General features: G+C 54.0%; 6 protein-coding genes across 6 annotated transcripts; 1 reads left to right on the plus strand and 5 right to left on the minus strand.

Annotated features, from left to right (window-relative positions):
- Positions 1-549: 549 nt before the first annotated feature.
- On the minus strand, positions 550-1,645 carry CKB1 (casein kinase 2 regulatory subunit; the record flags this gene model as incomplete). The annotated part of the gene is made up of 2 exons (XM_071061662.1): positions 550-1,419; positions 1,487-1,645. The coding sequence occupies 2 exons, from the start codon at positions 1,643-1,645 to the stop codon at positions 550-552; spliced, it is 1,029 nt and encodes a 342-aa protein (XP_070917763.1).
- A 473-nt stretch (positions 1,646-2,118) lies between these two features.
- On the plus strand, positions 2,119-3,279 carry MFIFM68171_06243 (uncharacterized protein; the record flags this gene model as incomplete). The annotated part of the gene is made up of 1 exon (XM_071061663.1): positions 2,119-3,279. The coding sequence occupies one exon, from the start codon at positions 2,119-2,121 to the stop codon at positions 3,277-3,279; it is 1,161 nt and encodes a 386-aa protein (XP_070917764.1).
- Positions 3,280-4,654: 1,375 nt separating this feature from the next.
- MFIFM68171_06244 (uncharacterized protein) lies at positions 4,655-6,442 on the minus strand (the record flags this gene model as incomplete). Its single annotated transcript, XM_071061664.1, has 1 exon — positions 4,655-6,442. One exon carries the CDS (start codon positions 6,440-6,442, stop codon positions 4,655-4,657), a length of 1,788 nt encoding a protein of 595 aa, XP_070917765.1.
- Positions 6,443-6,853: 411 nt separating this feature from the next.
- MFIFM68171_06245 (uncharacterized protein) lies at positions 6,854-7,736 on the minus strand (the record flags this gene model as incomplete). Its single annotated transcript, XM_071061665.1, has 2 exons — positions 6,854-7,208; positions 7,300-7,736. The coding sequence occupies 2 exons, from the start codon at positions 7,734-7,736 to the stop codon at positions 6,854-6,856; spliced, it is 792 nt and encodes a 263-aa protein (XP_070917766.1).
- A 1,848-nt stretch (positions 7,737-9,584) lies between these two features.
- On the minus strand, positions 9,585-10,925 carry MFIFM68171_06246 (uncharacterized protein; the record flags this gene model as incomplete). The annotated part of the gene is made up of 5 exons (XM_071061666.1): positions 9,585-10,093; positions 10,187-10,401; positions 10,474-10,559; positions 10,615-10,774; positions 10,825-10,925. The coding sequence occupies 5 exons, from the start codon at positions 10,923-10,925 to the stop codon at positions 9,585-9,587; spliced, it is 1,071 nt and encodes a 356-aa protein (XP_070917767.1).
- A 1,322-nt stretch (positions 10,926-12,247) lies between these two features.
- On the minus strand, positions 12,248-14,011 carry MFIFM68171_06247 (uncharacterized protein; the record flags this gene model as incomplete). Its single annotated transcript, XM_071061667.1, has 8 exons — positions 12,248-12,528; positions 12,591-12,658; positions 12,757-13,151; positions 13,219-13,286; positions 13,349-13,385; positions 13,449-13,636; positions 13,707-13,842; positions 13,904-14,011. The coding sequence occupies 8 exons, from the start codon at positions 14,009-14,011 to the stop codon at positions 12,248-12,250; spliced, it is 1,281 nt and encodes a 426-aa protein (XP_070917768.1).
- Positions 14,012-15,309: the final 1,298 nt, after the last annotated feature.

Raw genomic sequence — 15,309 nt, forward strand, 5'->3', positions numbered from 1 at the left:
CACTCAGAGAACTCAAACGTGTGAACACAAAGACTAATCCACCCAGTAAACCCCCTTTGACATCCCTTTTACAGACATGAATCACACTATCACTCTACAGCCCAAACCCCATATATGTGCAGCTATTTCTGAAGCGAGCAATTACAATTCCGCAGTCTATGAACCATGAGCCCCCAGCTATGTCTGTCTGCCCCTTCAAAATACCACCGCCACAGGGCGCCCGACTATTCAACGATCCGTTCGCCGCAGGCGGGGGAAATGTACGCAATGCATTGGGAAGAAGCGGGTGATGTCAACCGATCTCTCTCCAACACACACCTGATTCATAGCCAGACTCGACTCGGCCAAACGCCATGCTATTTCTCATCTCACCAACCGAGGTAGGGACGCCGGCAATGCAAGGTCGGGATGACGAAGCGAAAGGGTCCTTAGCTTTTGTCTTTATGTGAGCTCGAGCCAACGGGACCCAGACCATGCTGCGAGCGTGGTGTTGCGTCTCCAAGGCGCCAAGGACAGAAGATGCGCCCGCCGCGCTTCGTGCGACGTCGTCTAGAGCTCTGATTCGGCCCCGTTGGCCTCAACGGCCATGGGGCTCCCGTTCTGCGCCTGTCTTTGTCTCAGCCTCGTGTTTCCCGGAGGACGTCTCCTCGCTATGGGTCTCCCGTTTATATTCATACTCTCGTCATCGTCGTCCGAATCGCCGTGCTCTTCGGCAAAATGGCGTGCCTCGTCTAACACGCTCAAGTCGTCTGGCTTGCTGCGCAGCCATTGCATGCGCGGCCCCGAGCGCGCTATCTCGGATACCCTAAAACCGTAAATCTTGGGTTCGTAAATCTTGCCGCGGCCTAGGCCCGGGGCGATGTTGCGCGCATACACGCCGTTGATCATGGTATGCTCGTCCGCGGATGACCGGGGTAGATTGGCGGCGCTCTCGGCGCCCGTCTTGGTCAGGTCGTACTCGGGGAAGGTAAGGAGAAAGAGGGCGCCAAACGTGCGACCAAAGAAAGCGCCATCCACCGTCTGGAAACGGCTATTGGGCGGGACGTAAACGTCGAGGCAGGACGGGCAAAAGAGTTTTACGGTGTCTTCGCCGGGTATATCCGACAGCCCGACGGGCAGCGTCCTGGCCTGGTTGCAGTTGGTCCGAGGGCACATGCCAAAATGGCCCAGCTCGTACTTTTCCGACATTTGCTGTATGCCCGCCCTCGAGCAGATGAAACGCTGGTGAATAAGACCATAGAGCATCTCGGCCGACGATTCGATTACCGAGAGGTCGCTGGCAATGCGGCTGTGATGCCTCCTCTCGCCATGGGCCCGGCCGCCGAGAACATCCCGACCGTCTCCCGAAACGTCTTCGTCGTCCTCTTCGTCTTCGTCTTCGTCATCCTCATCGTCCTCGGGCTCGACATCAAGGATCATCTAGGCGGACGAAAACCCATGTCAATATCAACAGCGCATCTGCGTAGTGCAACAGCGGGAACGGTACCTCGAGGGCTTCCTTGTACATGGCGACCTGCGTTTGCAGGCCCGTGAGGTTGAAGTCATCCTCAATAAACTCCTCGGAGACCTCGGCAAAATACTCGTGGCCGAGCAGAGAGCAAAAGGACGAAATCCACGATTCTGGCGTTCCGGAGGAGGTCGACATGGCGTCGATGGGGCTAGAGTCTGAGGGTTGGGTTGGGTCGGAGGTTTGGTTTGTCGGCCGACGCGTTGGCTCCTCGTCGCCTATGATGAGAGCATGATCGGGCGCACAAACCTGCGCAAACACAAAGGAAATTGACGGTGGGGGTGCCGGCGACTGGTTTGCTTCGCCTTCGGAATAATGCGATGCTGCGGTTCTTCGTCCCTACCGAAGTGTTCACTGCCCACGCAGGGTGAGCCTGCCCTCGTTTCCCGGCCGCAAAGTGGGAGGGTCTGGCCATGGTCTGTGCGCCCGGTTCAGCCCCGCGCTTGCTGATGCCTGAATTCTGAATTTCGGGGGGTTGGCACTTGGCAGGGTCGCCCATTCTGTGCCGCCACCATCACGTGCTATCGCGTTTTTACAGTAATTTTGCCATGACGCGTGCCACCTCCGTTCCCCGCGAAAACCGAGGCAGCCCCCGTTCAGCGAAGCCCCCAATGCTACACGCAGCTTCCCGCTATCATGTGGCCAAGTCGTCAAGTTTTCCTATCTCGCTACTTCCACAGCAGCGCGTTTCCATTACGCGCACAGCTCGGGGACTTTCCACGGTCCCTCAAGTGGTTGGGCCAATAGGTGCTGCGGTATTCCGAGAGAGGGCATTTGCGGTTGGGAAGCCTCTTGTCATTCGGTCAGAAAGCCGGCCAGACGCCGCTGTTCCCGAGGAAAATAGCAATAATGAGACGTCATCCACCGCGCTCCCAGCCCTGGCAAAATGGTTCGCAGCCTCCAAGCAGGGAGGGGGCGCCGATCTCTCCCCGTATCTCAAGGAGCACTCGGGTCTCATTTTACCATACGAACTCGTCGTCTCTTCCCAAACCCCCATCCCACGCTTCCTATCCTGGCTCTCAAGCTCCGCCACGCCCCTGCACAAACACCTCGCCTCGCTCCTCGGGCACCACATCACTCTCAACCACTCGGAAACCCCTCCCATAATAAACCCAGACGCAAACACACCCTGCGAAGCCCACTTCCTCCGCTTCGAAGCCCCCTTAGCCCTCCTCTCAGCAGCCCTCGAATTCCACCATCACCACCACCACCAGCCCCTCACTCAACTCTACATAGCCCAAGCCCCGCTCTCCCACCTGCCCGCCTCCCTGCAAGCCGACCTGCCCACCCCACCCCTCGTCCTCCACGCCGGCCGAGGCGACGTCTACAGCTCGAGCATCTGGCTCGGTCTCGAGCCGACGTACACGCCCTGGCACCGGGACCCGAACCCGAACTTCTTTTGCCAGCTGCGCGGGCGCAAGGCCATCCGGCTGCTCCCGCCGCGCCGCGGGGAGGCGCTGTTCCGGGAGGCGGTGCACAGGGCGAGGCTTGCGGGGGCGGGGGCAAGCCCGCGGATTCGGGGGGACGAGATGATGCGCGGCCGGGAGAGGCGGGTCCTGTGGGAAGCAGTTTGGGGTCGGAGTGAGGGCGGTGATGGGGATGGGCATGCAGACGGAGATGCGCCGTCACCGCCGTCACCGCCAGGCGAGATGGTGGAGGCGGTGGTTGCGGCGGGGGATGCGTTGTTTATCCCGCTAGGGTGGTGGCATAGCGTGAGGAGTCTGGGAGAGCAGGCGGGCCTGAATGGTTCGGTTAATTGGTGGTTTCGGTGACGCCCCGGGGAGGCTGTAAAAGTAGGACGGAAGAAAGAACTGGGATGAGTTATTGATACCAAGAGTGAGATTTATGGGCGAGATCGGGTGGCTGCGGTGTGCAGTTGTTGGTGCTAAGGTATGCTAAGGAATACCACGACTTGCAATATGCGGCAACGGAGTGAAGTTGATGGCGGGTCAGGACTGTAACGTAGTACTCGATCCGTTTCAAATTCATGAAGTAATCGGCCATGAATTGTCATGGGCGATGCTTCTTGTCTCCATACGAGGTGCTCAAGTGCAGCATAAAGTTTGAAATCATCTGCATACCACTAATTCCCGGCGCCTTGAACTCGTTACCGGGGAGAAACAGGTTGGACAACCCTAGGCTGTCTGTAAAGATCTGTTCTTCTTTTGGTCTGACCTGGATAACTTGACTTGAATTTCGCGAGATATCGTTCGTAATCCTGTCATAAGCATGATATTTATGGACCCAAAACAGCTGCTAAGAGCTACCGTACTGCTTGTCGGGGAAAGTTGAGTGTAGTAGAAGTCAGTATAACTGGGGGGTTATTATAACTTAGACAAGCGGGTTAATAACTAGTTGCAGATTACCCTAGCGCTTAGTATAAACAATCAAGACCGATATATTCGGAGCTATACGTTATATAAAGTGTAGGTAATGCGACTTTCGTGTCCCGGATATGTTTATGAGTACTAAGATTGAACTCGCGATAATTACAGGTAATGCTAAGATGATATGTTTAGACGCATGATTTTTTAGTTTCTTATTTTGTTATTCTTACGGCAGCAGAAAATATCTCTCCTTACAAAAAGGATTACTTACGAATACAATGGCTAGTTGTCCGCATCTCAAATCACCAGACCCGTCAAAAAGAGGTGAAAAGCTGGTGATGTGTATATCGATGTTGAGGAAGAGGCGTAGCTCGGGCCTGGGCTCTCAAGTGCCTATTGGCAATTGCCTACAATCGATGAAGTACAGGCAGAGTGTACAGATCGTGAAGCGCTCCGTCCTCAAGAGGCTATCTAAATGATATATCTTATCCATACGTGATATGTATCTATCCGCCCGTCCTCAGATACGGGTATCACTTAACTACCGTTTAGAACATTAGCAAAAATCTTTAGGTATCTGCTAACAGGTTCTAATGCTCTACATTGGTCCGATTAAAAATAAAAAAAAAATTCCATATGCAAACCGTAACTGAGTTACTAAATCCTTCGGTAGGTTCGGCCACCTCCCGTTTAATGCCAAGACGAGAAGTATACGGGAAGACACAAGTCAAGAGCCAAAGCTCCAAACTTTAGCCAACCCGGATATCTGCCTCTTCTAGGATTTAGACTCTAACCTATACCACTGTCTTGTACCTTGATTCTAGGTGCAGCCCAACAGTTTCCACAACTGCCCGAGGCGTCGTCGCCTCGTTTTCCGCCCAGGGTTTGACGTGGAGGCGGCCGCCTCATTCTCCTCTTTGGCATCTTGCTTGGAATCCGAAGGAGCATCATGCTTGTCGTCGAAAAGCCCGAGATGGCTGCCGTTCGAGAGGACATCATGCTTGCCATTCAAAAGAGCTTGATGATTGTCATCCAGAGGGGCGTGATCCCTGGCATTTGAAGGGACATTATGCTCGTCATCCAAGGTGGTGTTATGCCTGTCATCCGGATAGACAATTTTTTCCAGAATTTCGACAGCTTCCTTCAGGAAATCGGTGGTACCTTGTTCCGCTACGGCTGGAATGATCCCGTCTCTTGCGATCCGAGCAAGTTTTAGGACCTTTTTGAGCCCGCCAAACCAACGCTGGAATTTATCTTGCAAGAACAGCTTGAGGAGACATCGCCGTGTATTAGCCTGCATGAACCAAAGCTCCCCGAGCACGATATTGGCCAAGATCCGAGAGAAGTGGTTAACTGTAGTGAAAGGGTCCTCGTCCTGCTGTAATTTCTCTGCCACGTAAGCACCAATCGGGACAATTGCCGCCACGTCGAAATTGCCGTCGAGCGATAGACTTTTCTCAAAGGTGATTTTGGCAATTGGGCCCCTCTTTTGGCAGATCTGATCACGTCTTCCCTGGGCATCGCGGAGGAAATGCACCAGTTGGCGGTTCCCCCAGCCCCACACCAAAGATGATCCGTATTTAAAAGTCGACCGGGTTTTGTAGTCTTCCAATCGATCAAGGGCTTCAATGAGGACCTTCCTGTCTGGGTGGTACCAAGCAATGCTGGATGCTAGATGGAGCGAATCTCCGGTATCCCTGTGGACGAAGGGTCTTCCTGGATCAACATACAGGCGCCGTTCAAGCACTCTACTCAGAGCCTCGCCCTTCAGAACCCAGAAACATGGGCAGAAGTCCTGATCCGTCGCCAATAAGATGCTTTGCCAGTTATCAGCTACCCAATCGCTCGCAGTCCGGTGCATGAATTCGACCTTGGTGTACGCAAGGCCGCTTGAAGTATCGGTTAGCTCGAGGAGACCGCCGGTACGGCTCATCAATTTGCGCTCCACAGACCTAAGGGCCCCTTTCAGGTATGTCTCCGTAACATCGGACGTGCTGATGTTGATTGGGACCTCTGTATCTCCGAACCATAAAGTTAGGGCAAACAGCTCCATTCCCATGTTGTAGCAAACATTCTTGACGCGAAAGAAGCGGGCTGCCTCGAGGCGAAATCGCGGACTAGTCCGATGCCAGATGTAGCGGAACAGATCGGACACGGCGCTTGGGAGTTTCTCAACCTCAGCTTGCAAGTCCTGGGCGCTCGCTCCTTCCTGAAAGCACGATTCCAGAAGCGCTGAGATGACCGAGACCCAAAGAAAAACGCCCTGTGATTTCTCCACTAGGTCTGCGATGATCTTACGTGCCGTTTGCGGGTTCGTGTCAGCAAAGTCTTGGTACCCCGGGCTGTTGTGAAGTCGCTCTTGGACGAAAAGCTTGATGTCCTGCCGAGTGAGGTGGTGAAGCTGAAGTTGCGGGTTAGTTTTGTACTCGTCTCTAAAGATGTTCCAAGGTCGGCTGCTCGCGCAGATCTTCACCCCGGGCCTCTTATTAGCTTCGCGTAACAGTTCGACTAGCTGGGCGTGATTTTCATGAAATTCATCCAGTCCGTCAATGATCAGTGTCAGCCTCCAAGTCTCCCCCAGGGCTGCCAGAAGGTTTCGAAAGGCCATGGTCAACTCGTCCATTGTCGGCTTGGGTAAGTCCACCAGCATGTCTCCCTGAAAAAACCGCAGTAGGATCCATCTCCCAGGAAATAGCTTTACCACAAGCTGGGGTTCCTGTTGTAAGACGTCTGAGAGCAACGTTCGCAGCAGTCCTTCACATGATTTTTGGAGGTAGTCTGCCCCTGCAGTCCACGCATAAAACCGGGCCAGGAGGGGACGTGAGCTACCTGCCCATTTTGTCAGGGATTCGTGAAGTCTGGGGTCATTGGCAATAAACTTGACCAAGGTTGATTTTCCTGCGCCCGGCTTTCCGGTGATCCAGTAAATGCCACTATGCTCAGACTTGGCCTCCAGCCACTTTGGGAAGTCGGACCACAGTGGTCGGCCGTTCTCAGATGTCTGGGGATCGCTGAATATTCACTCATACGTGGAAACGTGTTTCTTGGGGATGCTTGTCTCGCGTTTCCCCATGGAGTCGAAAAACAGACATCCAAAAACGGTGTCCAGCTTATCGCCGTATTTCTCACGCAGATCCATGGTGTCCATCGACAATTCTTCTAAATGCTGACTCGCTTTCCACCTGTCACTCAGGACATAGCGGGCCATGGCGGGCATCTCAGATTCGACAGTCGATGACCACGTGTCGATGAGGCCCACCATATCCGCGCTGAACTTCTTGGTGGCATGGTCAATTCTATCCAGTGTGGCCGCCATGGTTGCCTGCTGTTTTGCGAACTGCTGCAGCTCGAGACCAGTTTTGGAGGCCTCGCCTCTGTGAAAACCTGGGGATTAGCTTCAATTCCAGTTTACACCCCCAGCGCTACTGTGTGCGCAGAACTGGGAGAAAGAAAGCATGGACTTACAGGAGCAGGGACAAAAGAGCCGCCATCATCTGCTGGCGAATTTGGCCCAATCGACCCACTAGGCCTTCGACTTCGGCATCCGAAGCGACCCTTCTCAGAGCGACTCGCCAGCTATCGACCGCCAGTGATATCTTGCTAGAACCTTGGGCCTTGAGCTTGCTGAAGATGCGCTGAAGTTCATCGCTGACGTTGTCGCATTCGCGGCAGAGACGTAGAAAGACATCGTGAGTCGTGCCCCCATCCCCTACTTCTAACCTTGCCTTTACATCGCCAGCGATACGCCTGAGGTCGTTGGATATGACGGATATCTCGACGTCTCGGGTGGGTTGGCCTGACGAGGATTCGTAAATCTCGTGCGCGCTCTTCAATAGGCGGTAACCAAAGTCGGAAAACTGCACAACAGCAGCTGAAATGGACAGGGCGCTGAGCGGATCCATGGTCTGGAGTCGGCCGAAGGAGCGGCGAGCTCAGTTCAGACGAGGCATTCTTGCCCGAATCGTCTGAGGGTTCAATTGCAAGGAAAGCAAAGATGAGGATCCCAGGATTCCAGGTGATGCCCAAGAAGAAGCAAGTCACTCGAGGTTGGCACGGTCCATCTTGGGTTGCGGTGGCGTCGTGGCAGTGACAGGTCAGCTTGAGAGACTCCCAATCAAACAGCACCCAAGGCAGCCTCAAAACCCGATAAGCCCAAATTCAGGTCTACTAGCGCGAATGTGCGCATCCACAGCCACGAAGTGGCGTGCATGAGATTCAACACCACAGTTACCACTCATTTCCTACCTAAGGTACTTCAACACAGGATAACCTCAACCTACCCCTCCATGCACATCCGAAGAACCCAAATTTTCTTCCCAGTGTCGCAATCGCCCAAAAACGCCGTTACAATTGAGTGGATGAGCAAAGTCAAACTATTCGACGAGGCTACCACTATCAAGTGAGCCGACAGGCTAGCTCTGAATGTAGATGGCGTGGAAGTCCTTCTTTTCTTCCACCTTCAACCACCTCAGTCTTCGGAGGACCCGTCTCCATACCCGCATTCAATATGATCACCCAGGCGAGGGAGCAGAACCCGATTCTCGGAACTGTGGCAGGAAACATTCTTGAGTTTTATCCTGGCCTTTCCAAGGACCAGGGCCAACAACATCATCGGGGGCGATACTAAAAGGCTCTTGACATCCGCACCAGTCACAGACCGGGCCGTTTCTTCGGCATTTGCAGATATACTATGGGTGGTAAACACGCAGCAGGACCGTCTATGGTCTTCGGTTTACCCTCCGTGAAAAATAGGATTAGCTCTCTCTGCGGTAGGTCCAAAAGACGGGACTGTCGTTCTAGTTACGCCATCCTAAGCCGCATTTTGCGCGATATGCAGTGGTATGTTTTCGCGGGTTTGTTTGGACCATCATCCTGGCCCTCGTCGTTGTCCGCAATATGATCGCTATAATCCGCGCTAGTCCCATAGTCAGCGGCGATTGCGGAACCCAAAGCACTGTCAACCACCTGCACATGATCTACTACCCCTTGATTACTGTGCTCGAATGTGTGAGCGCCCCGAACCGAAGAAAATGACGCTCCTACGACCCCCTGCGATAGACCGAGAGTAACTGGCGTTTGCTACGCTTTGATTACCCCCTCGATCCTGGCCATTCATGAACCAATCTATTAGTCCAGACCCGCTGCGGCTGCTTTTTTCCGTCTCTGGGGGAGCGATACAAATAGGTATAATTATAAGCCGTGCTAAATCTGTAGGCGGTTTTTAAGACTCTTCTCTACAGACCATACTCAGCCCCTTCTATACTCACATATGTGTTGAGCCCCGCCTGGTTAATAACGTACTCGTCGCTGTTTTCCTCGATACTCGTACACTACATTGACTTCTTTAGAGTAAGCATTCTGCAGCGTGCTGTGGGCGGGGGCTCGGCTCTATGAGCGTTGGGGGGCCCGAGTCTGACGATATGGATACCCTGTCCAAAGTTACACACTAACGGAAACCGTCTAGTTTAGGGCCTTAGATAACGATATGTTAACCGTTCCCGGCTAGTCGACCTCTCTTACAAATAGTAATGTAAGGTTCTAATTCCCTAAACCCCAAAACCGCAACGCAACCTGAACTGCTATTGCGTACGTCTTATTCCTGGACAAATACATCAAAGCGCGCAAGAATCAAGTGAAGTTCAGAAACGAGGCTGCTGGCACAGTTTGCACGCAACAATCAAAACCAAAGTGTCCCGAAACCATGTAGTGTTATTTTTATTTGGTGGTCGTCTCGGCGCTGGTCATGTCTATCACCCATCATATGTGTAGCAAAGGCCGGGAGCGGTGATATCCATGACGTCCCGGATCTTGACAAACCTCGTCGTCCCCAGTAGCTCTATGAAGTCCATCTCGTAGTCGAGAGTGATGTTGTTGTACAGGATGTCTCCGAAGAAGTTCCACGGATACGCAAACTGAACATCCGGCCCAGCGATGTCCCCTTTCCGGGCCGGCCAGTCGGCGCGCTGCCACATGTTCCACAGCCGGTCCATATTGGCGTGGTGCAGGTAGAAGATCGGGTCGCCCGGGGAGCTGTACGGGTTTCCCATGTCGCCGGTGTCGCCGCCGACTCCGGCATGGCCACCGCCGTGGTACGTCATGTCCCAGACGCTGATGCCGTCTCCCTGGGCACGGATGTCGAACACGGCGTAGCTGTCGGCCGCGAGGACCCAGTCGACCAGGCTGGAGTTGAGCGTCCAAGTCACCAGGTATGGCGAGAAGTCGCGCACCAAGCAATGAGGGTTGTAGGCGACGTTGTTGCCTATCTCGAGGTTAGCGAGCGCCGAATACTAATTAGTAGGTGAGACGAAAAAAAAATTTTTTTTAAAAAAAAATAGTTCAATGATTCCCATACCTCGTCCCATATTGACCGGCACGTTTGCGAAAGGGCCGTCTGGCACGCAGCCTCCTCCGGTCTTGCCCGGAACCTTTTCTTCGCCCAGATTGGTGTCGTTCATGTTGCTGGTGTCGACGTATGGGCCATTTCCGCCGAAGCCCGTGACTGGGTCGAAAACGGGAGAGGCAGCAAATGCTTGCTCCGTGTCGGCATCCAGAGTCCAGTCCCAGTAACTAATTTGCACGCTAAGTTACATGGCACGTCCCTCACATCACGGTTGTGGCTTTTAGTTGGGTTTTACTTACGGCTGAGCACCAGTGTACCCACAAAGCTGTCTCAGATCCGACTCATAGTTCTGCACCATCTTCCGGTGCCAGGGGTGGAAAGGACCCTGAATTCTGATCTCAGTCAAGGGCGCGGAGTAGTTGGTTGGCGGTTTGTCTCACGCTGAAGTGGTACAAGTCTGTGATGTTGATGTGTGTGCCCACATAATCATCATAGCGAGATCTCACACCGGGATATAGATGCTGCGTCCGTCCGGGCTGCGACTGGAGACACCTGACGGCGTCGATGTAGGCCGACTTCTGGCTTGTAGATAGCGTTCTCCTATGCGATTGTCAACTCGTGTAGATCGGTTGTTCGCTCTCCTCACGCACCATTCCTTCCGAACTAGAGGCTGTCCGCAACCACTCACAGCAGCAGATGTGGCGGGGGTTGTGAGGAGAAGCAGGACCAAAGCAACTGTGGAGCGCAGCATCTTTGCGTGAAGGGCTCCTAATGAAACGGCTGCGGTCGCCTTTGAGGAAGACCAGGACACTGGGTATTCTACAGTAAGCTTCGCCTTTCGCCTAGGCCGTCGCATCCTGCCGGCCGCCATCTTATATATGTCCCGTCGTCGGCCTGTGGGGTAAGCCCAGCATCCGTGGCGTCCTGCGGGGCCGTTGGCGGGAGCCGTCTGCCGACGGGCAGGGCGCATGGGTATCGAAAGTTCGGCTCGGTTGGGGCAGGGCCAATAACAAGGGCAGCCTGAAAGGAAGGGTCTGGAACGGCAGGGATCACAGTGAAAATTTTACTGCTGCACATAGACATTAGAGGCATGAGATGGGAACTCGGAAAAATTGTCACATGTGCGGTGTATGGATCAGAGAGAACAACGGAGTCCTCCATTCACCGTCGGTCCAATACTTGGCCTTGTTGGTTCTCAACCTGCATCGCAATAGTGCCAACTCCAAGCCGTTTCTGGACACCACGATGGGACGGTGTGGCTGGTTGGATGCGGGGTCCCCCGGCAGTATCACGCCAATGATGCCGCATGCAGTTAACGCCCGTACACTACAGAGCAGTGAAGGAACGCAAGTGTTTACGACGGGTCATTGAGAGGCCGGGTAGGAGGAAGAAGGATGCATTCGAGCTACCGGGTTCCAACGGACGATCCAACCTGCCCCCCACCACCCCCCTTCCTCTGCCAACAGGGCACTCCAAATAGTGCAAAATGGCGTCCAAAAGAGTTGTTTTCGATAATTCCGCCCTGACTTCGAAGTTTGAACTGGTTGTTTGATATCTTCGATGCTCATCAAGCATCGACCCCGTTGGCAACGGCTTTTGGAGCGGTTGATGGCTATTAATGGAGTTACTCGCTGGCTCTCGCTAGTCTGAACAGTAATCCGGACCCCGGGACAGGAGACTTGGCCTGGAACACCACGTGGCGAGGGTTCTCGGCAGTGGGGCTGAATGCGGCTGCTCTGCGGATCACGGGAACCGGGGAGCCGGGGAGCCGGGGAGCCGGGGAGCCGGAACTGGCCGAGAGGTCTTGGACCTCTCTGCAGCGTTGATAACATGAGCGGCGAACAGCAATGGCAAGAGGCGGTGCCGATTTCCGTAAATCAACCAGGGAAATTTGGTTAACGTCCGCTCTCTCGCACCGCTTGGGGCGACAATGTCCTGTGTCAACTCTCGGATGGTGGCAACCGTTTACGTTTTGATTTGGAGGGACAAACAATGGGCGGAATTAAAAGTCTATTTATATAAACACGTCAAATCTTTGGGCGTATCATCCGTCATTCACCGGGCAGTATACGATTAGTCACCAGCAAGCACTCTGCCAAACAAATGCGACTTCCCAGCTTGGGACATCCCTGGATGCGAGGCCGACCTCACCGACTCGGATGCTTTGAACGGGCCCAACGTGTTGCCGGACCCCTGCTCAGCCGAAGAGTCGCTCTGCAGGTTCTCTGCCGAGCGACGGGAAGAATAGTTCCGAGATATGCGCATGAAGAGGATGCTAATCCGGGGGATGCATGCCAAGATCACGCAAACGGTCGCTTCGACATGGCCCCACAGGCTGACTTCATATAGATCGTCTTGGAAGCTTCATGTTAGCCGAGACTCAAGAGCGGAGAGATGCGGCTGGGCTTCGGCTTACATGTCGGATTCGTGGTGTTCTTGAACGCGGCCATAGACATGAGCCTCGGAATGGTGACGATGGTGACGCTGACGATAGCCGTGTTAGCCAAGTCTCTTGCCCCAACGCGTCCGACGCACGCCTTTCTGCCTCACAGGGGCGGTTGGTAGGGAAATGACAGCCATACAAACTTCCTACTGCAAACATCAAGCAGACCACAACCTTCTTCCTCGGTGGAAGTCGAAGCTTGAGCAGCTCGGGCATGGGCAACGCCAGCAGCCAGAAGTCGAGAGCAAAGTTGAAAGAAGCAACCGTCCAACCGTACACGTTGATGTTGGTGCAGGACCCGACCGGTGGAGGGTCGTCAAACGTGCTCCAGAAGAAGCTGATGGGAGTGCACTGGAAGACGATCGACATTGTAAAGGAGATGCCCGAGGCCACAGTAATGGCGATGGTGATATAGATGGCAGTCCGGAGCCCGGGAAACACAACGAACGGGAAAAACCGCAGGTAGAAACCCAGGATCGACAGCTTGGTGAGCATGTTGATAAGAGTATAATAGATTTCCAGATTGTAGATTAGCTAGCGGTGGGTTAGTCGTTTGCTGAGCTGGCGTCAAGGCGTTCACGGCAAGGGAGAAGGATCTCACAATCATGATGTTTCTGATCTGGCCTGTAGTGAGCGCCCATATGTCCCTCCCGTAGTTATTGTGATGAACTGCGAACATGAATCAGTTCCTGCCTGGGTAACGAGGGGGGGAGACACATGATTCCACGGACTGAGTATCGTGCACACCATCATGCCAACGAGCAATACCTGGCATGGTTAGGACCGGACCCAAGCCTGGGGCAACGGCGGGGAGAGTCGTGGTGTGCTCACAGTGTTCCCAATCATGTACCAATCATCGGCGACTTGTGTCCATTTCTTCTGGGCAGTCGGGGCGCCGAGCAGTCGCATAAAGATGCAGGCGAGCGCAATCGCGCAGAGGGCAGTTGTGACAACGTACAACAGGGCGCCCTTGTCTCGCACCGGCACGTTGCACGCCGTCGCCGTTCCGTTTGTGGTGCCTGCACGAGAGAAAATGTCAGCGCCGAGCGAACATGCAATGCTTTCACGTCGAGCGCTCGAGATACACACCAAGTGCGTCCCCCATATTACAACTCTGCATGGCGCAGCCTTTCATCAGCGGCGACGCCATGACGACCCCACAAACGCAGCCCGTGTCGGTTGGCGCACACGTCGAATTTAGCCGGGTCTGGTTCAAGCATGGCAACTGTCTGGTGTATTAGCGCCTGTGTAGCGACGGTTCGGATCCGTACGTGTGCAGGACTGACGGCGCAGGAGGGGATTTGTTGCGATATGGCGGCCCACGGATCTTGCTGGCCGACAACGGCAACGGCGGCAACCACAACAACCATCACGAACGCCGTCCAGAGCCTCATGGTGGGCAACTGACTGCGATCCGAGATGTTGCGCTAGGCACAAGGCGGGTCCGTTCTGGCGGCGGGCTCTTTCGTGGGGTTTCATTTGCTTTTTGGCACCTTTGGTTACATTTGTCGTCGATCGGGAGCTTAAATGATGGCGAGCGCAGGGGCCTGCGAATTTCCACGCAAAGCGGAATGGAATGCCGCGTGATGGCCACGGCCCAGTTGCAGCTAAGCTGAAAAGGCGCCTGGAGCGAGGTTCAGGGATATTGTTTACTCGAGGTTTAGCGAGGGACTTTCCGCCACTGCTAAGCCCGAACAGGAGAGAGTGCCGAAAAGCAAGGTACAGCCAAGCCTCTGCGGTTTCCGTTACAACAGAAGTATCAGCAATTTTATCGACCCTGAACCGCCCAACAAATTTCGGGGGACCGCCTCAGCCGCCCAAGTCCACACTCTGTAGTAATTATTGGATACGAAAAAAGAAAGAAAGGAACAGGAAACCAATTATTTATTTAGTTATTTTTATTTATTTTTATTTTTTTCCCTTCAACGCAGTCCCCTCCGCTGACATGACACAAGGTACGATGTCCATCTCTTTGGCTGCGGGGTGCTCGGATTTGCCCCTTCTAACCGCTCGGACCGCTTGACTCGGCCGTATTCAAGCTCCCGTTCCGACCGGCCCGCCGCGACGGGTTGGTTCGCACGGGCACGCGCCAACTCCGTACATCGTAATGCTCCTCAGGCCCAGTTTTTCATGCGCGCCCATGCATTCACAATAGGGCTTAGATCGGGGCTTCGAGTCGGCAACGGTAACCTCCGATTCCAAGACAAAATCCATGGATCAGAGGTAAAAAAGCCGTTGGTTCTTCGCGGTTGTGATACGACACTCCGTTCTCTGGGAGAGGGAAGGACCACCGATGGCCCCTGTTAAGAGTCCCAAACACTTAGTTATAAGTCTTTGCTGTATCGATGCCCATGTCTCTGAGTTCCCTGTATTGTGAATGGCAATCCGCCGCGTCCACATTGGGATGTTGGTTGACCACGGTTAGACCGAAAATAACACTCGTTCCCGGCTTTCCCGGGAGGGACGGAGTGCGGGTTGTTTGAAGGCGGGGACAAGATGGTGCACAGTCCAGGGTTAACCGAGATGAGAATGATCGTTAGATGTAAAGATATCCAAAAATCGCACCTAATTCCGCGTCTACCAGCAGTCGACCGTAGAGCTCAATCTACCGAAACTCGCCGAAAAAGCAACTAAAATCCCCCGGCTACCGTCCTCGAACTCTACACTTATCATTGCCTGATGCCAAGGATTT

This window comes from Madurella fahalii (assembly GCF_045866475.1).
Source record: "Madurella fahalii IFM 68171 DNA, scaffold_3, whole genome shotgun sequence".
NCBI classification, from domain to species: Eukaryota; Fungi; Ascomycota; class Sordariomycetes; order Sordariales; genus Madurella; species Madurella fahalii.